Source organism: Schistocerca piceifrons, chromosome 8 (genome assembly GCF_021461385.2).
Source record: "Schistocerca piceifrons isolate TAMUIC-IGC-003096 chromosome 8, iqSchPice1.1, whole genome shotgun sequence".
Classification (NCBI taxonomy): Eukaryota; Metazoa; Arthropoda; class Insecta; order Orthoptera; family Acrididae; genus Schistocerca; species Schistocerca piceifrons.
In genome coordinates, this window is record NC_060145.1 from 416,391,863 (window position 1) to 416,415,310 (window position 23,448).

The following is a 23,448-nucleotide window of genomic DNA, read 5'->3' on the forward strand; positions in this document are numbered from 1 at the left end:
ACTCATAAATTTAGAAGGTTTCATTGAAGTATCCCCCCATGAACCATGGACCTCGCCATTGGTGGGGAGGCTTGGGTGCCTCAGCAATACAGATAGCCGTACCGTAGGTGTGACCACAATGCAGGGGTATCTGTTGAGAGACCAGACAAACATGTGGTTCCTGAATGGTTCCTGAAGAGGGGCAGCAGCCTTTTCAGTAGTTGCAGGAGCAACAGTCTGGATGATTGACTGATCTGGCTTTGTAACACTAACCAAAACGGCCAAGCTGTGCTGGTACTGCGAACGGCTGAAAGCAAGGGGAAACTACAGCTTTAATTTTTCTTGAGGGCATGCAGCTTTACTGTATGGTTAAATGATGATGGCACCCTCTTGGGTAAAATATTCTGCAGGTAAAATAGTCCCCCATTCAGATCTCCAGGTGGGGACTTCTCGGAAGGATGTTGTTATCAGGAGAAAGAAAACTGGCATTCTACGGGTCGGAGCGTGAAATGTGAGCTCCCTTAATTACACAGGTAGGTTAGAAAATTTAAAAAGGGAAATGGATTGGTTAAAGTTAGATATAGTGGGAATTAGTGAGGTTCGGTCGCAGGAGGAACAAGACTTCTGGTCAGGCGAATACAGGGTTATAAATACAAAATCAAATAGGGGTAATGCAGGAGTAGGTTTAATAATGAATAAAAAAATAGGAATGCGGGTAAACTACTACAAACAGCATAGTGAATGCATTATTGAGGCCAAGATAGATATGAAGCCCACACCTACCACATTAGTACAAGTTTATTTGCCAACTAGCTCCGCAGATGATGAAGAGATTGATGAAATCTACAATGAGATAAAAGGAATTATTCAGATACTGAAGGGAGATCAAAATTTAATAATCATGGGTGTCTGGAATTCGATAGTAGGAATAGGAAGAGAAGAAAATGTAGTAGGTGAATATGGAATGGGGGTAAGGAATGAGAGAGGAAGCCGCCTGGTAGAATTTTACATGGAGCATTACTTAATCACAGCTAACACTTGGTTCAAGAATCATGAAAGAAGGGTGTATACATGGAAGAAGCCTGGAAATACTGGAAGGTTTCAGATAGATTATATAATGCTAAGACAGAGATTTAGGAACCAGGTTTTAAATTGTAAGACATTTCTAGGGACAGATGTGGACTCTGACCACAATCTATTGGTTATGAACTGTAGATTAAAATTGAAGAAACTGCAAAAAGGTGGGAATTTTAAGGAGATGGGACCTGGATAAACTGACAGAACTGGAGGTTGTGGAAAGTTTCAGGGAGAGCATTAGGGAACTATTAACAAGAATGGGGGAAAGAAATACAGTAGAAGAAGAATGAAGAATGAGTAGCTTTGAGGGATGAAATAGTGACGGCAGCAGAGGATCAAGTAAGTAAAAAGATGAGGGCTAATAGAAATCCTTGGGTAACGGAAGAGATATTGAATTTAATTGATGAAAGGAGAAAATACAAAAATGCAGTAAATGAAGCAGGCAAAAAGGAATACAAACATCTCAAAAATAAGATCGATAGGCAGTGCAAAATGGCTAAGCAGGGATGGCTAGAGGACAAATGTAAGGATGTAGAGGCGTATATCACTAGGGGTAAGATAGATACTGCCTACAGGAAAATTAAAGAGACCTTTGGAGAAAAGAGCACCATTTGCATGAATATCAAGAGATCAGATGGCAACCCAGTTCTAAGCAAAGAAGGGAAAGCAGAAAGGTGGAAGGAGTATATAGAGGGTCTAAATAAGGGCAATGTTCTTGAGGAAAATGGAAGAGGATGTAGGTGAAGATGAAATGGGATATATGATACTGCGTGAAGAGTTTGACAGAGCACTGAAAGACCTAAGTCAAAACAAGGCTCCAGGAGTAGACAACATTCCATTAGAACTACTGATAGCCTTGGGAGAGCCAGCCCTACCAGGCGGAATACCCTCAGACTTCAATAAGAATAAATAATTCCAATCCCAAAGAAAGCAGGAGTTGACAGACGTCAAAATTACTGAACTATCGGTTTTATAAGTCACGGCTACAAAATACTAACATGAATTCCTTACAGACGAATGGAAAAACTGGTAGAAGCTGACCTTGGGCAATATCAGTTTGGATTCTGTAGAAATGTTGGAACACATGAGGCAATACTGACCCATCGACACATCTTAGAAAATAGATTAAGGAAAGGCAAACCAATGTTTCTAGCATTTGTAGACTTAGAGAAATCTTTTGACAGTGCTGACTGGAATAATCTCTTTCAAATTCTGAAGGTGGCAGGGGTCAAATACAGGGAGCGAAAGGCTATTTACAATTTGTACAGAAACCGGATGGCAGAGTTGAGGGTCATGAAAAGGAAGCAGTGGTTGGGAAGGGACTGAGACAGGGTTGTGTAGTGTTGGCAGAAGTGCCAACACCGTGTTGCTAGAGGAGGCCGAAATGCACGCATTTAATTACACGCTGACTGGCGTGAGGTCTGGAACAGTTAAGGGAATTAATAGTAGCAAATAAAGTATGTAGTTGATAGAATACTTAACTTTAATCCACAATTGTAGAACATCTCTCTTGATGATACATGTTATAACCACAATATAAAATAATATCCAATGCTATGGCGCCTTGCTAGGTCGTAGCAAATGACGTAGCTGAAGGCTATGCTAACTATCGTCTTGGCAAATGAGAGCGTATTTGTCAGTGAACCATTGCTATGAACGTCGGTTGTACAACTGGGGCGAGTGCCAGTACGTCTCTCTAGACCTGCCGTGTGGTGGCGCTCGGTCTGCAATCCTGACACTGGTGACACGCGGGTCCGACTATACTAACGGACCGCGGCCGATTTAAAGGCTACCACCTAGCAAGTGTGGTGTCTGGCGGTGACGCCACAGGTTGTAGCCTATCCCTGATGTTATTCAATCTGTATATTGAGCAAGCAGTAAGGGACGCAAAAGAAAAATTCGAAGTAGGAATTAAAATCCATGAGAAGAAATAAAAACTTTGAGGTTCACCGATGACATTGTAATTCTGTCAGAGACAGCAAAGGACCTGGAAGAGCAGTTGAATGGACTGGGAAATGTCTTGAAAGAAGGATGTAAGATGAACATGAACAAAAGCAAAACGAATATAATGGAATGTAGTCGAATTAAATCGGGTGATGCTGGGGGAATTAGATTAGGAAATGAGACACTTAAAGTAGTAAATGAGTTTTGCTATTTGGGGAGCAAAATAACTGATGATGGTCAAAGTAGAGAGGATATAAAATGTAGACTGGCAATGGCAAGGAAAGCGTTTCTGAAGAAGAGAAATTTGTTGACATCGAGTATAGATTTAAGTGTCAGGAAGTCATTTCTGGAAGTGTTTGTATGGAGTGTGGCCATGTATGGAAATGAAATGTGGATGATAAATAGTTTAGACAAGAAGAGAATAGAAACTTTCGAAATGTGGATCTACAGAAGTATGCTGAAGATTAGATGGGTAGATAACATAACTAATGAGGAGGTATTGAATAGAATTGGGGAGAGGAGAAATTTGTGGTACAGCTTGACTAGAAGAAGTGATCACTTGGTAGGACATATTCTGAGGCATCAAAGGATCACCAAGGGTAGCATGGAGAGTAAAAATTATAGGGGGAGACCAAGAGACGAATACACTAAACAGATTCAGAAGGATGTAGGTTGCAGTAGGTACTGGGAAACGAAGAAACTTGCACAGGATAGAGTAGCATGGAGAGCTGCATCAAACCAGTCTCTTGACTGAAGACCACAACAACAACATTGAAATACAGACATTTGATTATAATCTTATTATCAGTAGTATTAGTGTTCCTTTTTTGGGCAGACGGAAGAGGTGAAAGGTATTAAGAGTACAATGCTGCCTCCTTCATCTTTGCAGTAAGTGGATTCCTCTTAACCTAGAGACTGAGGTTGCCCCCCTCTCTTCCTGCTGCCACCACCTCCAATCACACCACCACCACCACCACCACACCACCACCACCACTACCACCACCACCACTACCACCACCCCTTTCCAACCTCCACCAACCTTTCCTGTTTTCCTCTCGAAAGAAGGAACATATAATTCTGAAGGCTAGAAATATTGTTTCCTGTTTAAGTGTTTCTTTTGACAGTACTGGAAGTTGTGGTTCTAGAAAGCAAGTCCAGCCAACCTTCTGTTTCTTTTGAAGTTTTTAATTTGAACAAGTGCACCACTTAAGAAATTCTTTGTGCATAACACCAAGGCTGCAAACTTTGCATTTGATGTTTTTGCTGAATCTTCAGAATATTCTTCCAGAATACTTATTCATAAACCCCAAGCAATGTTGGTAACTGTTGGGGGAAGACCCCAAGAGGTCATTGATTGTGATAGTTATCAAAGTATAGATATGGAAAGCAATTCTCTCGAGTACTGGCAACTGGGCAACAGCACACCATGTTGAAAAGTGATGAGAGCAGGGTGTTGGATGGGCTGCCAAACATAATGATACAAATTAATGGCTTTCTTACCTCTCATATTGAGTTGTCCCCTGTGACAGACACATTAGAATGTCTGGTATGAGATTAAATGTGTTTGTGAGTCTAGGCTTATTTTTTCTACGAATTAAGTTATAACTTTTGTTAATGATGCTGCTGCTCATTAAGTGTTTGAAGAGACTAAACATCTAAAGTCATCAGTCTCTTTGTCATCCCCCAGGACAGAATCTATGTACTCCATCTTTCTGCATCTATGTGCAAATGTGAAAATATTTTCAAAATGTTTCAATAACATCTATGTGAAGTGGAATGTGGGTATCATTCCAGAATTTATCTATTAGAATGTGGAAAACCACTTAGAAACCACATACAGACTGGCCATCTCACAAGTCCTCATTGTTAAGCTGTGAAGAAGGTTCCATCCAGGCCAGGCTGTCTCCCCAAGTCCCAGAAATGGCTAAGACTGACTGGTGTGGAAATTACCACACTTGTAAGGAACACCATGAACACACTGTTGTACGAGACCCAGCTTTTTCATTATTAGACCCTATGAACCCCCAAACATTGCATATAATATAGAGCTTCTTAGGAATCCTTCCAATTTTTGGTGATACTTTTTTGACACAGAAATCTGTTTGGACCATCCAGTTGTTATTGCTCCATCCTCTGATTCAAAGGTATTGATCAAAATATACACCAGTTATGTTGTTCAAAGAACCATTATAGCAAAAAAAATGACTTTTCTCTGCTATAAATCTTCTGAAACCAAATAAGTTGAACTGTGTTTGAAGATTCTCTATAATTTACTGTGGTGGGAGGGCTGATGACAGCATGTTGCCTGTAGACACAGGTCTGAGTGTGCATGCTTCTGGTAATCCAAACGGTCGAAAGAACCATTTCATCTTCTCTGTTTAGGACATCCATATAAAGTAGATACCTTTCTCTTCACCTGCATGTTGATGTCCTTAACTGGCTTTCTATGAAAGATCTTTTGCTTGAAGAGCAGATATTGTATGATCAACAAGCATGAACGTTCATATTTTATGCTACTTCATCACTGATGGATCTTGCTGATGATGTGGCTCTTGTTCATTCAAAGACCATTGAGAGAAACCACATGCAAGTTTTAAGATTTCAACTTTTTCTATATTGTCTTCTATTCTGAAGACAATTTATCTATGATTTAATGTGTAGATGATTTCTAACAGTTCTATAATTCTGCATAGGATCAGAATTCTATTTTTTTCTGAGAGATATTTTATTGATGTTTCATGGAATTTGTTATAGGGACCACATATAAATCTCTTCACAGATAAAAGATTTACTGTTTTACTTGTCAATCTTTCAGCAGTATCTTTGAATGGTATGGCACAGCATCAACAGTATAAGATCTTTACTTGAAAACTATTACATTATATGGTTCAACATTTTGGTTGTCAATTCTTGTACTCAAGATATATAATTAACAGAATCTGGTAAATGGTTAATTGATTTATATTTTTAATCACAATCTATTTGTAATGCTCACAGAGACATTCTGAAGACAAATGAGTCTTTATAGCAAAGCATTTCCTAAACAATTTGTTTAATGTTGCTTGTAAAACTTGTATCCTGTGTGTATACCTGATCTTTATGATTCAGTATGTTGAGGGAAAGTTGATCCTAAAAGATACCTTATCAGGGCTGTGCATTAATCTGTGCATCTGAGACATCATCACAACTGTAAACATAAGTATTTGGTAAAGATCAATATTTACATATGTTCTTGACATACTCCATAGAGAAGTCATGTATGGCACTTATACTTAGTATACTGTACTGTAGTTGATTTGACTTAAGTTGATCCTTGGTTGCAGTGGACTTGGCACAGCAGCTATGTGCACTTATCTCAACCAGTAATTTAACACGAATTTGTAAATGTCTATAGCAATGACTCAGTGTTGGCACAGATCTGTATACAGCTGTTTTCACTTGCAGCTATTTGTGTTTAGCAGTTGAAGGCTAGTAAAACTGCTGCAAGATTTCAGGTGTCTCCTAATGCCTTCTCTTCTATAGTAATGTAAAACATTTTCTACCTGTACAAATAAATCTTAGATCACTATGCAGAAGTTAGTGACCTAGTAGCAGAATTATTTTCTCCCTGTTTCATTGGTGTGAGTTCAGACTTCCAGCTACAGCATATTTGTGGATCAATATATGCTGTACTCTAGTAAATTGGCCCTTTGAAATTGGGTTATAACTTCTCCAAACAGAAGGGATTACTGTGTGAAATAGCTACATTACCAATCAGTGGACAAAGTTTAGTTTTTAGCTATAAAAAAAATCTCTTTCTGAGGTAGTACTGCCTTTACTTGTGATTAATTGACAAACAGTTTACATAACATAACTCATCTGGTATAGACTGATTAACATCTCCAGAACCCAACATCTACACCCCAATACAATTCACCTAGTTCTTTTGAATACCATCTGTTGCTCTCCTAGTTGTTGATCTCTATCTTTCAGATAGCTCCATATAAACTCTGCTTATAGCAGGCACACAGATCTGTGACAGTATCTACATTTTGATAGTTGCCACTGATTCCACATCAAATAGCTCCTAATCTACAGCCTTAGCATTTGTAAATGCTGCATCTGCAATTAGAAGCTGGAGTTGGCTAAATACGCAGATAATCTCGCTGGAGCCTGCACAGACAAATATCCTGCTCTGCTCATCCAGAAACAGAAGATGCCATTTCTTCCTGTGACACCAACTAAAGGTGAACCAGTTACTGACTGATTCTCCCATCATCACCCAGATATTGAAAGGGAAAAGCAGATAAACAGCAGCAACATTGTTTGTCAGGATTTTGAGTACTTCTCATACAAAATGCTAATTCCTTCTGTACCAACCTTATCATTTTTGCACCATAAGGGGCATTCCCCAGTGGACAACTGAAGTGTGATACCCATCCAGTACTCCAATCCACTGCCTCCTATTGTAATCAAGCCACATGTAGCTTCTGTCCCATAAAAGGAATGACAATGTGTGAAATTAGCCACTTTATATAGCAGCAGTGTTGCAGTTACTTTGTCACAAAGAAATGATATTGTTCTGGACTTCCAGCACAGCTGGAAGAAATGCCACCATCTTACCCACACTTGATAGTACTATATCATGACTGAGTACACTTTCCCAAAAGCTGAGTGACATACAACTATCTAAGAAAGAAATATATCTATACCTGAGACAGAATCAAGAAAGGAATATAAATGAAAAGATAAAAGCTTTAGATAAGACAGAACATTGTGTTGCAAAGCATCCACAGCAAAAATTTGTCCACTTATGCCCAATCTAACTAGTACCTAATTATATGGGACAAAATAGCTGCAAACAAAAACACACAAAAGATCAGTTTGACACACACTAATATTTACAGACAGTGCGGGTATGTACACGCTTTGATCTGTATATAACTTTGTTAAAATGCCAACTAGTTCTAAAAATGCTTAGAGGGTGTCCAGCAAAGTTAGATAAAACATCATGTATACCAATAAAAATTACTAAATTTATTGGCCTCAAGAAACTGAGACATCCCAAAATAAATAATACACTGACAAAGTGGGTATTGGCCCACACAGCATCTTATATAATAGAATGTGCAAAATCTACCCTGGAGAGGAATAAAACGTGTCCTAGAAACATAATCTATTAAAGGAGTCCTGTATTCTTGATATGACAAATCAAATAACAGCTGACTCAAACCAATGTTACAATAGCAAAAGAAAAGAAAGGAAGATATGGATGTACCTGGATCAAAAGGGAATGTTAACTGGTGTTTTGAATTTTACTTTTTTTATTTGTTGCCTTCTTATACATTTTAAAAAGTTATTATAGCTACTATTCCAAGTCTTAAGCATTTTAATCAGAAAAAGAAAAACCCTCTTGCACGTTTTGTTGTTGTTGAGTGGCACACCCCTGTCAGTGTGACGCTTTTGACCACAGGAAGCTGGAACAAAAGTCAGTTAAGACTTAAATATTCAGAGCACCCAAGTACTATGTTCTTAATCAGTATCAGCCAGTGATCAAAGTGCCAAATCTCCATTATGAAAAAAATTTATAAATCTTAAGGCAAAATTGTTCTGTTTCTTTTTATTGTCCCTCCAACCACTCTTTACTGTATCTATCTTTTCCCATCCCAGCTGACACGTTTTCTTTCTCCCAGTTCCATACACTTGGAACCACTCATAAACAGTCAATCTTGCAGCATTTGCAAGATTATGTTGCTGCGTTTCTGTTTTGTTATTAGTATGAGATTATGTGCTTACACTAAAAAAGTGGTAGCTTGAAAGTTAATTAAGTATGTGTACAGCATTACCTTTCCTAATATTTATTTACTTTTATAATGTGAAATACTGTATGTTGTTCTTTATGATGTTTCAGAGTCTACCTGGTGTTGTAGCTTATTATGATGCCAAAGATATACCAGGAAACAATGTATTTACTTCAGCAACAGTAGGACTTGTTGGAGATGAAGAGGTTAGTCAATATAAGTTTAAAAAATTTAAAACATAACAAACAAAAAATAATAAACCTACAGTGTTAATGATATTGAAATGCTTTTTTCTGCCTCCAGATATTCTGCTCTGGGACAGTAAAATTCAATGGTCAGATTGTTGGTATTATACTTGCTACATCACATAATACTGCTACTCAGGCAGCTGCACTTGTCAAAATTGAGTACACATCTGTCAAGAAACCTATGATTCATTTGAGGGATGCTGCAAAATCAGGTGATCCTAACAGAGTTTTTGTAGCTGCTGAAATGACACCAACAGATACATCAAGTAAGCACTAATATCTGTTTACTTATATTCATTCTAAATATGATATATGCAGTAAGAGGTAACTATATATTATCATTTTCTTGATGAGTAGTAATTGCTCTCTAGCTATGGGCTTGTTTTGATGATCAGCCTTGCTTTGGTGATCAGCTATGATATACAGCTTTGGAACTGTAAGGGCTCTGTGTGGACACTGAAGCAAAAATGATCCCTGACCAACACAGCCAAGTAGAGTTGTGGAACCTCTGAACTTTGGACAGGCAGTTCACACTGGACAATCTGTCAGATCTGTATTGTTAAAAACTGTGTGTTGAGTTTATTTAATATAAAGCCTTGAATCCAGTCACAAAATTGATCCAATACTTGAAAAACTCATATTTTGTATACTAAATGAAAGTGCAGAACTGTACTGAATGTTTTCTGGAAATAAAGGAACACAGTACTAACCTGTACGCCATTGTCTCTGTCACACTTGTTCTCATGGGTAATCAGAGTGAACTGTATTTTGTAAGATCTCTGTTTGGGGAATCCACTGATATTTATAGAGGAAATTTCCCTTCTTCAAAAATGGCATAATGTGTAAGCACAAAATATGTTTTCTTTTATTTGTTATCTGAGTCATCAGTCTTCTAAGTTGTTTGATGCAGCCCATCATGAATTTTCTTCTCCTGTGACAACCTCTTCATCTCAAAGTAGCACTTGCAACCTATGTCCCCAATTATTTGCTAAATGTATTGCAATCTCTGTCTTGCTCTACAGTTTTTACCCTCAACAGCTCCCAGTAATACCACATGAGTTATTCAGTGATGTCTTAGCAGATGGCCTATCATCCTGTCCATTCTTCTTGTCAGTGTTTTCCACATATTCCTTTCCTCTCTGATTCTGTGCAGAATCTCCTCGTTCCTTACCCTACCAGTCAACCTAATTTCCAACATTCATCTATAGCACCACATCTCAAATGCTTTGTTTCTCTTCTGTTCCAGTTTTCCAACAGTCCATGTTTCATTAGCATACAATTCTGTGCTCCAAACATAAATTCTCAGATATTTCTTCCTCAAATTAAGGCCTGTTTTTTTATACTAGGAGATGTCTCTTGGCCAGGAATCCCCTTTTTGTCAGTGCTAGTCTGATTTTGATGTCCTCCTTGCTCTGTCTGTCATTGATAATTTTGCTGCCTAGATAGCAAGAGTCCTTAACTTCAAGTACTTCATGACCATCAATCCTGATGTTAAGTTTCTCACTATTCTCATTTTTGATATTTCTCATTACTTTCATCTTTCTTTAGTTTACTTTCAATCCATATTTCATACTCTTTAGGCTGTTCATTCCATTCAGCAGAGTGTGTAATTCTTCTTCTCTTTCACTGACAGTAGCAATGTCATTAGCAAACCATATCATTGATATCCTTTCACCTTGAATTTTAATTCCACTCCTGAACCTTTCTTTTATTTCCTTCTTTGCTTCTTCACTGTATAGTTTGAACAGCCCTGTCTTACACCCTTTTTAATCCAGGCACTTTGTTCTTGGTCTTCTGTTCTTTGATTATTTGTTCTTGGCTCTTATACGTGTTGTGTATCACCTGTCTCTCCCTATAGTTTACCTCTAATTTCCTCAGAATTTCAAATATCTTGCACCATTTGGCATTATTGAATGCTCTTTCCTAGTCCATAAATCCTATGACAGTGTCTTTATTTTTCTTTATCCTTGCTTCCATTATCAACCACAATGTCAGAACTGCCTCTATGGTATCAATGGTATAGGCCTGTAATTATATACATCTGTCTGACACCCTAATGTAAACTGTCGCTAGAAGGGCAGCAAATTTTTTTGTTTGATCTCTGCAGGATCTCACATGCATCTCACATAGTCCAAATGCCTTTCCACTTTTGAACAAGTTTTTATCTGGCATTTTGGCATTTGTATGATGATAAGGAGGAACTGTAATATGATCGTCACAGTAAAACAATTATGGAAGATGTATTTCAGTATTTTGGTGTCCTGTCATCTTCTGTTTCATACCCAATATGGTCCCTAAGCATTTAAACAGGTGATTTCCACCCTCTCACTGAATTTATGTAAGACCAAACTTCTAAGGATTTTTCTCTCAGATTGCTTGGCAAAACTGTGCTTCCAAATCATTGAAAACTTTCTGTATTGCTCTGCTTACACTCATTTAGGCTTTGTTTAGCCTTTGTTTTTTAACCGGGTTTTGACTTCAGTTAATTCTGTGATGAAGCTCCTTTTACTTTTTAGCAACTTTCCAAAATGTCTACTCAATAATGGTGAGTCTTTCCTGCCCCTCACAGCCTTTCTTAGCATATACAAGTCTAGAGTCTATTAAATAATGCTTCTGATTCTATCAATTTGTGCTCCACACCTTCATCCTCAGAGCTGAATATGTGATGTTCATTATTTAGATAAACTAAAATTGGTAAAGTGTAAATATATTTTTCAAGCTTTTGTAACATTCTTTGAAACAACTCTAATCATTAATGCAGTAACAGCCTTATAACCACAGATGCTTTCCTCTATATTAAGTGATGAAAAATTTTGGGTCTGTTAGGTACCAGGAAATTAAAGATACGGCACTCACAAGTTGATTCACTCTCTGTTAAAAGTAATTTTCATATTAATGCTTTCATAAAAATTTTATATGAAACCCTAATGCCAATTTTACTTTCATGACTCTCATTATATAGCTGGAAAAGTATCACAATATTCTCAAAGTTTTCTGGGAAGTCATCTGCCACCATGGCTCATGAGGCACATGTTCTGGAAAAGCATCACATTACGATGTCTGACTCACCTTTGATGCTTACCTTCTGTTACGAAAGTAGCTACTTTATTTGAGTACTGTACATGTTTGACCTACCTACGGGCACTATACTATTCCCCACCCAATGGCAGAGATAAAAAATTACATTTATTATCAATGCTGAATTGTCTGACCCTTAGTTTTATACATTCCACTTGGCTCCCAAACAGAGGACCATGATCAATTCTGGGCATGTGGGACGAGATCTTCTGGATAGCATAGTGAATGAATATGGGCTCCCTCCCAGCCTGTGTACTATTTCACTGAGGGGACTCCATTATCTGCCTTAGGTGGAGCTCCCAGTGGTTAACTTACCCACCTTCTGTACTTGTGTGGACCAGGGAGGAAAATCAACCACCAGTTCAACAGAATGGCTCAAATGTGTTATCAACACTGGACTGCATCTCACACCTGTTGCCAAGGCACAAGAGGCAACCGCATAGCTAGTTTCCATATTTAAATTCTACACAGAGTTACACAATCTCACAACTGTCTGTCCACTATGTAAAAGTACATAAAACCATGAAAAGAAAGGTGCTAAACAAATCAGTTAGAGACCTATTGTGAAAATACTAGCAGTTGCAACAATAAATCTACACTACGTAAATATGGTACACATAGTCTGCACTACTTAAATATGGTACACATAAAATATAAATAAGAAAAATAAAAATTAGCATTAAAATCTACACTACATTGCCAACTCACATAAAGCTAATGATCTCAAAAGGAACAAACTATTACAACAAAATTAATAACACTGCTGAAAACAGATAAAGTACTCAAAATTGGAATGAATGAAGCTAAATAAAAAATGATACAGACATATGTCCATTCTGCCATCTATCAAAATAATTTGTCTGTAAAATTCTGAGTTTGTGTACAAATGATATTTAAAGTTAACCAAATTCAATGACTAAATAAGCATTAATTGCTTAAAAATCAATATCATATATTAGGCAATTACTATGAGTAGATTCAAAAGAACCATAACAAGCTAAACATTAACTCGAAACTGTATGTGAGAGTCCTATTTTACAAAATAGAAGTTGTTCTATTGTCATACACTATGTGATCAAAAGTATCCCACCACCTGGCTGAAAATGACTTACAAGTTTGTGGTGCCCTCCATTGATTAAATATGGAATTCAATTTGGTATTGGCCCACCTTTACCCTTCATGACAACTTCCACTCTTGCAAGCATATGCTCAATCAGGTGCTAGGTTCCTTGGGGAATGGCAACCCATTCTTCACGGAGTGCTGCACTGAGGTGAGGTATTGATGTCAGTCGGTGAGGCCTGGCATGAAGTCAGTGTTCCAAAACATTGCAAAGGTGTTCTATAGGATTCTGTGCAGGCCACTCCATTACTGGGATGTTATTGTCATGTAACCACTCCGCCACAGTCCCTGCATTATGAACAAGTGCTCAGTCGTGTTGAAAGATGCAATCTCCATTCCAAATTGCTCTTCAACAGTGGGAAGCAAGAAGGTTCTTAAAATATCAATGTAGGCCTGTGCTGTGATAGTGTCACGCAAAACAAGAAGGGGTGCAAGCTCCATCCATGGAAAACACGACCACACCATAACACCACCATGTTCAAATTTTATTGTCGGCTCTACACACGCTGGCAGATGACGTTCACTAGGTTTTTGCCATACCCACACCCTGCCATCAGATTGCCACATTGTGTACTGTGATTTGTCACTTCACACAACATTTTTCCACCGTTCAATAGTCCAATGTTTATGCTCCTTACACCAAGCAAGGCGTCGTTTGGCATTTATCGGCATAATGTGTGGCTAATGGGCAGCTGTCCAATCATGAAATACAAGTTTTCTCACCTCCCACCTAACTGTCATAGTACTTGCAGTGGATCCTGATGCAGTTTAGAATTCCTGCATGATGCTCTGGATAAATGTCTGCCTGTTACACATTGTGACCCTCTTCAACTGTCGGCAATCTCTGTCAGTCAACAGGTCAACTCTGTCAGTGCAGGTCGGTCAGTACACTTTTGTGCTGTATGTGTCCCTTCACATTTCCACTTCACTATCACATTGGGAACAGTGGACCTATTGATGGAGTGTGGAAATCTCGAGTACAGATGTATGACACAAGTGACACCCAATTACCTGACCACGTTCGAAGTCCATGAGTTCTGTGGAGCACCCCATTCTGCTCTCTCATGATGTCTAATGACTACTGATGTCGCTCATATGGATTACCTGGCTGTAGGTCACAGCAAAATGCACCTAATATGGGAAAAATGTACGTTTTTGGGGGTATCCAGATGCTTTTGATAACATAGTGTATATTCTTCCCATATTCTTCAACAAAGCATAAATGCAGAGTTCCAATGAAGTGATTAAAACACAGTGAAATGTAGCAGTATGCACACTTGACAAAGGTAACATATGGTCAACCTACATAACACAGTGTAATCTACCCCTCCCCTCTTTGTTGTCGCAACTGTCTTTATGATTAAGTCTTTTCATAAGATTCGAGAGGAGGAAGATTTACAATAAACAGTTCACTTATCTTCTTTTCTCATGCAGTAGGCTTCAGTTCTCCATGTCAAAGGGTCTGATTCTTGAAGCTGAAATTTTCACATTTTAGGTTCTCATGTTCCAATTGACGTAAATAGTTTTGAGGAATAATTGTGCAGACTTTTCTTTTCTGATGTTTGTCTGTGTCATGTTTTACTATATAACACTGTCTTTTGAGTTTTCACATTAACAAAGCCAAAATTACATTGTTCATCAAAAATACAAAAACAAGTCTGATCATATCAGAGGTACACCCACTACTGCCTCCTCACTCTGTGGCGATAACACTGTTCCAGAGGGCTTACAATTTTTCTTGACAAATGAATTTATAGTAGTTTATACTATTATTTTATAAATGAATTCAGAAATAAACATAATAAACAGTACCAGATTGTATAATTAATAACAGAAATTTTAAGTGTACCAAATATTTCATACTTTCAAATGTTTCTAAGAAAATAATTTCGACTGTACATTCAGAGCTAGTACTTATCGATTGTAACAACGAAAATAGCATAATTCTGTTCCATAGATTTTAGCTTGAAATATAAAATATTGTGTATAAAATTATATGAAATTTTGCAGAAAAACAGCTGAGATAATAGGCCTACTGACCTGTCTAAAATTCCAAAAATATTTCTGGCATTGACTTCTTCTGCTGAGGAAAAGTAATGCTAGAGGAGGATGTCCCTTTACAACAACCTCCCCCCCCCCCTTCCTCATAAAATATGGAAATAATTTGTTTACAATGTTTTATGATCTACCAGTTTACCAAACGGTGTACAAAAGAGGCCAAGAGATAGAATACTGGTGTATAGAAGTGTCTGATACATATTACAGAAAACATAAAAAGATATTTACTATGCAAGACATAATTTATACACATATGAGGATATGGCATTCAGATTTTCAGATCTGTGGGACAGTCTGTCCAAGACAACTGCTACAATGTGAGAACTACAACATTACAACACTAAACTATAGAGATAAGTGCTGAGACACTGTAAATTACTGGGATTACAAATTAGAACTTAGCATCTATAAAGTCACTCCTTCAAAATCTTCAAAAGCTAAGAAAAAAATTCATAGCCTAAGTGTACGATGAGTGAGCTAACTTGAAAAACTCACAATGATAGGTACAGACCAGAAGAATATACTCAAATCATGAGTAGATATATAGCACAAAATCAATCAACCACATATATCAAGAGTATGCAAGGATATGTTGACTCATGAAAGGACAAAATAATGAAAAATATTAGGGTCTCAGCTTACTATGTGGGGACCAACCCAAGAATCCAAACCACACTGGGTACACACCAGCAAAAAATGTTTCTACACAAAAAACTGAATGAAGTTCACAATACTACATCAATAATTTCAATCATATGTAAAGAGTAATAATAGTAAGTACCTAGCCTCAATCAATAGTTGCATGCTCTCCTTGAATATACACCCACAGTCGTGATGACCAGGGATACCCTAAATAGAGTTAAGCATGAGTTTGCCCACAACTCAGTTTCCAATAAGATACAATAATGCAGTACTCAGGATAAATACAGGTAATCAGAGTTATAAATAACTTTGAGTGATGACATAGTTGAGTAGCTTGAGGACCAAAATCAGTGTGTGGAATCAGAAATACATACATCTTGTTATACTGTCTATACTCTTAAACGTCTCTCACACTATTTGCTAATTGTTCATACAAACTAACATATGTATGCAGAGGCCTATAAGATTAATTTACAATATATAAAAAATATATACTAATTTAAAGTTATAATTGTATTGGTAAGTTAATTCTCCCACATGAACAAACATACATTTATTTGGGATAACACTGTCCATATAAGTGATGACGTTTGTAAACAAATAGTTCCATGAATTCTCCATGTAGGATAATTTCTTGGCTAACAATTTACAAATCTCAGTTACAACACTGATGTGGTTGACAGATACTTGAGTACATTAGCCAGCACCTATGATCTCTTGTAGGTTGTCTGGACTAGTATGGTTGCAGCCGTACATTAGTGTGGGAGTGGATCCTTCCACATCTTTCAGTTTTTTTCCTAGATTTATCCTCACATGGCCCAACAGATAGGTAATTTCCTGTCTAGCTTTCAAATTAAATCCTGCAACTTTGTTTTGTGTACTAAGTATGCTATTAAATGCATCCTTCACATCACACGGCGTATGCACTGCCTATTTTTATTGAAAAAAAAACAAGCTCACATGGCTTACGTCAGACTGGATTAAAAAGTGTTCACATATGACACTTTAATAAACAGAGCTGAATGCAATGGAAAAAATGAACTAGTAAAGTGACACACATAGATATACTAAGAAACTATTCCTAGTTTTTACAATACAAGATATGAAAATTTATTACTAGATATTTAATAGCATTGTCCTGTTTCCTAATTGTAAAAGGTTCTACTTATTTAGTATCATGGCATAAATTTATCAGATTCTTAAGCACAGATTTATTACAAAACATAATTATATGTTTGTATGAGCCTGCAAAAATAGTGTATAGTTTCTTCCAGACAAGAGATCATTAAGCATCCATGTTCAAAGGTCTTGTCTTCTATACTAAAAGTTAACAGTACTAGAGATTTAAACAATTTACTTTGCTTACCAGTAGCTTCTCTTATCTTTACACATACAATAGACATTTCCACAAAATTCTTACTATACTTGATCCTGCCTCTAAATTGTTCAGATATACTACAAATTGGGCTACCTGTATCAATCAAACAGTTCCCTTCCCAATGATCAATCTTAATTTTAATATAAGGACACCCAAAACCTGAAATATTTTCTCTGTTGTCAGATACTTCATGCAAAAGATCACTTTCAATTTCATCAAATACTACATCCACACTGTCTTCAAAGGATTTTATCAACTTTACTAGTTTAATAGCATTACTTTGGTTACTTATTTTGTCAGTAAACATTGAACACAATGAATGTATTCCATGGCACGACTAACATCACTTCTTACAGAAAGTACCCAAAACACCACAACACTGTCAAAAATTACACTTCCTGCTTAGATCTTCTTTCACTTCATTCCACCAATTGGGATACAAATTATGACTAACCACAACTAACTTATTTCAGAATGCACATTTATCTATGTTATCATCAATCTTATCCCAAACAAACTTCAGACAGTTTTATCCTTTATTTCTAGGCTCACAGATAACTCACCTCTATTGTTTCAATCAATGCTACGCGTGACATTAATGAACAACTGTTTTAACTGGACTGGTATTCCATGACTCACACTTACAACTTTGTATACATCGCTTACCTTACCTATATTGTAAACATCACTTACAAATAACTCTGAAACTTCATTATTCTTAAACTCCACAAGTACCCAATACTCATCATCATCATATTCCTCCAAAATTACTTCATCAACAACATCACTAACATACATGTCTCATTGCTGTCAAAGTTACTTACCTCACCTATATTCATTTGCAATAAGTCACCAGTCTCAGACACACCAATCTCAGTTACTTCACAGCTCTCATTCACATCTACATCAAAAATACCACCTAGATCAGATTCAATACAGTCATCACCTGTTTTACATGCATCAACAACACTGTTTTCCGACCGAGAGAAGAAATCATTCGTACATACTACATCAAAATTCTCATTACTCTCATATTCTGGATTGTGATTAGCATCTATATTCCCATAATTAAATGTAGTATCCAAAAACTTGATCAAAACATAAATGAGGAATCTGATATTCCTTCTGTTCAATTTCAGACACATGTGGCATATCATTAACACTATTATTATTGTCTAATTGCATGTGTAACTTGGGGGTCCTGTGCTTGTGGACCTTCTTTAAGACAAACTGACATTTCCCAAGTACTTACTTCTGTGATTGTTTCTTTTATTAAATTGCCCATGGTTATCCCCATTATTCCTATTCTGCTGCTGTTCAAAATTTCTGTCTCTATCAACATTTTGACCCTGATGGAAGTTACCATTATCTCTGTTTCTGTAATTACTCCCATTGTGATTCCTATCATTCTGATTATTATGGTACATATTTTTTTCTACTGCCCTATCCAGCCTGTCAACATATCATATAATTGTTCAAGATAATCATCAGGTCTGTGTATTAAATCCCACTGCCATCTTTCTGGTAACCTCCTTTTAAGTGCATCTACCAAGGTCATTTTGTCAAATGGTTTCTCAAGGTATGGTAATTTTTTAAGCTGATTCTTACAAAACTCTTTCAAAGTACCATCAAGTTCCTATAATTAGGACCATTCAAAAATTCCCTTTTTAGTCTCCCCTGTTCAGCTACCAAGCAAAATTTATTTAAAAAAGTTTTCTCAGAACTTTGATATGTTCCTCACTGACTTAAATCTATATTTACTGATGACAGAGCTTCACCTTCTAAGACATCTTTTGACACAAATCTGTCTCTATAGTGGTGCAGAAAATCCGCTGGATGTAAATTGTTTGATGGGAAACTTTTGATAGGAGTGTTGGACCACACAATACCATTGTTTGCACCCAGACTTTGGTTCACATAAATTTCCTGAACTGCTGAAATTTTTTGATCTAAAACAGTTACATTAGTTTGCATATTGTTTTCAACATTTAAATTTTTTGGTTTAAACTGACAATATTTTGTTCAATTTTTTCTGCTATGGCCTTCTTTTCAACACTGACATTCTCAATATTCTTTGACTGTTTCACTGACTCAACTGCCAGCTCCTTTCCCAAAACAATAAATCTATTTTCTAAAACGTCAACTTTTTCATTCATATTTTTAACCCCCCTGCAACCCAATTTTTATCTCTGTAACTTGATTACTAAGTTGGCCCATTTGATCTTGAACTTTGTCTGATTTATTGTTGTAATCTGTCTTCATTTCCTCTATTTTTCCCAAAATTAACTGCAGAATCTCAGTTTTTACAGTTTCTTTGCTGATTATGATTTCATTCAGCTGAGACATGTCCTGAGTGGATCCTACAGCTTTCACTTCTGTCTTACTCTTACCCTTGTCCCTATTCATTTTGTTAACAAGGACACAAGTCCACAAACAAATTAAGTTCACAAATAGTTTAGCCCCCCCCCCCCCCCCCCCACCTTCCCTGCTCATAGTTGTAAAGTCCTCCTTCATTCGATCTGGGTGATCATTATTGATAGTACATCATCAGTGTTGATATGATTTACTTTGCTGGGCAGCCCTCAGTTTTCTTACTTCATATGATTGGATACCCATACATACATAAACTGCAAATGACATAAAATCACCCTCCCTTCTGCACCAGACAAAACTACATTATTAGTTAATTGGTCACAGATGATGCCTACACTTGTAATCTATCCCTCCTTCCTTTGTTGTTGCAACTATCTTTATGGTTAAGTCTTTTCATAAGATTTGATAGGAGTAAGATTTACAATCAACTTTTTACTTATCATCTTTTCTCATGCAGTTGTGTCCAGTTCTTCATATTGAAGGGTCTGATTCTTGAATCTGAAATTTTCACATTTTAGGTTATCATGTTCCAGTTGATGTAAACAATTATGAAGAATGTATGTGCAGATTTTTTATTTTTTTGATGGTTATTTGTGTAACATTTTACTATATGACACTGTCTTTTGAACTTTCACATTAACAAAGCCAAAATTACATTGTTTGTCTAAAATACAAAAACATGTCTGATCATATCATAGACATGCTCACTACAACCTCCTCACACTGTGGTAATAACAATATTACAAATGGTTTACAATTTTTCTTGACAAATGAATTTATAGTAGTTTATACTATATTTTATAAATGAATCCAGAAACAACCATAACAAGCTGTACCACATTGCATAATTAATAATAGAAATTTGAAGTGTGCCAAATATTTTTTAATTTAAAATGTTTCTAAAAAAATAATGATACCTGTACATTCAGAGCTAGTACATATTGATTGTAACATTGAAAATAATATAATTCCTTTTCATAGATTTTAGCTTGAAATGTAACATATTGTGTATAAAATTACATAAATTTTTTCAGAAAAATAGCTGTGATAATATTGACCTACATAAAATTCTAGAAATTTTCCTGGCATTGACTACTCCAGTTGATGAATAGTAAAACTGCTGGAGGATGTCCTGTTGCAACAGCAATTGTCCAGTATCAAAAGCCATAGTGATCACATTATCCAAAGCCTTACCACAAACTGTCCCATTCTGTCATGTTTTAATCACCTCACTGAAACTTTGCATTTGCAATTCTGTGGAAATAAAACTCTGTGAGTGCCGCCTGTGTTAACATAAATATTTTTTCAAGCAATATGGGCTCGGTACTACTAGTGTCATGGTAGGTTTCTCTCTGCTCTACAACTCATTCACTACTCAGCACCACCAGATGTCCATGTGTTAAATATTCAAAATTATAAGTAAACAAGTAATACAAATATACAACTGGACTTTGTTTCATAGACAGCATTATCATCTATGATGCATCTGATAACAGTGTTGTGAACTACTCTATGAGTAAAATTGTTCTGAACTGTAAGCCAAATACATGCACACATCTACCCACCCACCAACACACCCTTATACAAAGACAAAAACGAAATATGAAGAGAGGAAGGAAGTGTCAGAAAAGAAGATATACACTGTAGTTTTCATCTGTTATCTAGATGTAAGAAATGAGAAAGGGGATTTTGAGATTTAAATTATAGTTGTGCCTAAATAAATAACTAACTTCATTCTATGATAACAACTATAAGATAAAGAAGTGTAATAAAAGAAAACCATTGCCTATGCTTCAAGCACATTGATAGCAGAATCTTGGGACCAGTGGCATAGCGTGGTTTTAAAGGTTGGTGAGACTCTACATTTATTATAGGGAGACAAAATAGTACAATAAACAATAATTTAAGCAAATGAAACAAAATGCATCAAATAAAACAACAAAAACTACAACAACAACAACTACTACTACTACTACTACTACTACCACTACCACTACCACTAATAATAATAATAATAACTAATTTGTTCAAGAAATGATGACACATTTGTAGAACTCCAGCAGCAAAAGAAGAAGAACTTATATTTTCTTGTACACAAGTGCAATGCACCTGTCTTTGCTTTCCATGTAGAAGTCTATAACTCGGTCTACAAAGATCTCATCATTGGATAGCTCTCCAAGTAGTGTCTTTTCTATTCATAATGTGCTCAAACACGACAGCCGGGTGTTGGACACAGAATTCCTTAAATAATTCTTCACTCGTTTAAGAGTACTCATGCTTCATTCACTGCTTGCTGTAGTTGCAGGTAGGGTCAAAACCAAAAGCAGGAACTTCGTTGTTTCTTCATAAACAGAGTCTAAATCATTGTTGACAATGTACTTTAAGAGGATTCTTAGAGGTAAGTGTTTTTTCTCATCAGCATACATGTTACACAGTTCATTTTCAAGTTGTTCTTGTTTAAAAAAAAAAGGCTACTGTTCAAATAACTGATGCAGTTTCAACTTTGGGAATTGTTCTTGATAGTTCGGGAAACACTTTTCGTTCAAAAGTTCAACAAAATGAATTTGGGGAAAGTCTTGAAATCTTCTTTGTATCTGAACAATTTGCAAATCCAGTATCTCTTAAGTTAGTGCCTTGAGAGATGTCTTTTGATTGTTACAGAATGATAAGTTGCCATTCAAACACAAGCTGCATTTAATACATTCATGAATGAATGTTTCCGTTCTTAACTGTTGTAAGTTTCTCAAAACAGTTCTCATTTCATCGTGGCAAGTAGTTATAATGACAGATTTTGACTGAAGAACATTAAAGAAATGATCAACATAAACAAAGTACCCTCGGTAGAAACGAAGCAAGTAGACAAAGGTAGGATCATCCGTCCACTGTTTCATTCCCACAGCAAAGCTTAAAGATTCTGGTCCCACTGAGAGTCTGAATCATCAATTATGTAATTAAAAACACTATATAGCTCTGAGAAATTACTAGATATTGTTGAAAGTGCCCTGGAATGAAAGTTTCAGCGAGTGTTGCTTGCATGTGGCAGTTTAAATCCTTCCTCAGTTAGCAATACAGTTCGTTTTGATGATTTGCTGAAAAACAAATGGAATGCAATGAGATCACTTACAAACATACGTACTTGTCATATGATTTTGGAAGTATGTAACAGTGACAAATTCAGTTGGTGTGCATAACAATGCGTAAACACCGCACAGGGACAGAACTGCTTCACCAATTGTTGTAGTCCTCTTTCTCTGCCCGCCATTACTGAAGCGCTATCATATGTTTGACTAACCACTTTTCTTTCCACATTCCATTCTTTCAACACTGCATGAATAATGTTTGACAAACCTGCAGCAGTTTTATCTCCAGAAACATCATAAGATCCAACGAATCTTTCCTCAATTTTGTATGCAATACAGTATTTGAATACTATACTCATATGACTCTTGCATGACACGTCTAATGTTTCATCAGCCTGAATCGAAATGAAATTGCTGTTCTGAATTTCAGATTTTATTTTCTCATTAACTGCCAGCATTATCATTCTATTACATCATTCTGTATATCTGGAGAAGTCCCTTTAAAGGAACTTGAAGATGATGACAGGTGGTCTCAGATTAACTGCTCTCCTTGAGCTAGTAAATCTAACAATTCCAGATAGTTACCTATGAAACTGGAGGATTTCTCTTCTCGATGGCCGTGAATGGCTAGTCCTTGTTTACAAAGAAATACAATTGCCTGAGTAAGACGAACCAATACTGTCCTCTTGGA

At 36.5% G+C, this 23,448-nt stretch overlaps 1 protein-coding gene across 1 annotated transcript in view; it reads left to right on the forward strand.

The window, feature by feature from the left end:
• LOC124711217 (indole-3-acetaldehyde oxidase-like) overlaps positions 1-23,448 on the forward strand; it is a 243,070-nt gene that overhangs the window by 147,141 nt on the left and 72,481 nt on the right. The window contains exons 14-15 of the mRNA XM_047241173.1: positions 8,891-8,986; positions 9,084-9,294. Of these exons, the coding sequence (XP_047097129.1) occupies positions 8,891-8,986; positions 9,084-9,294 (307 nt within the window). The remainder of the gene's footprint in view (positions 1-8,890; positions 8,987-9,083; positions 9,295-23,448) is intronic.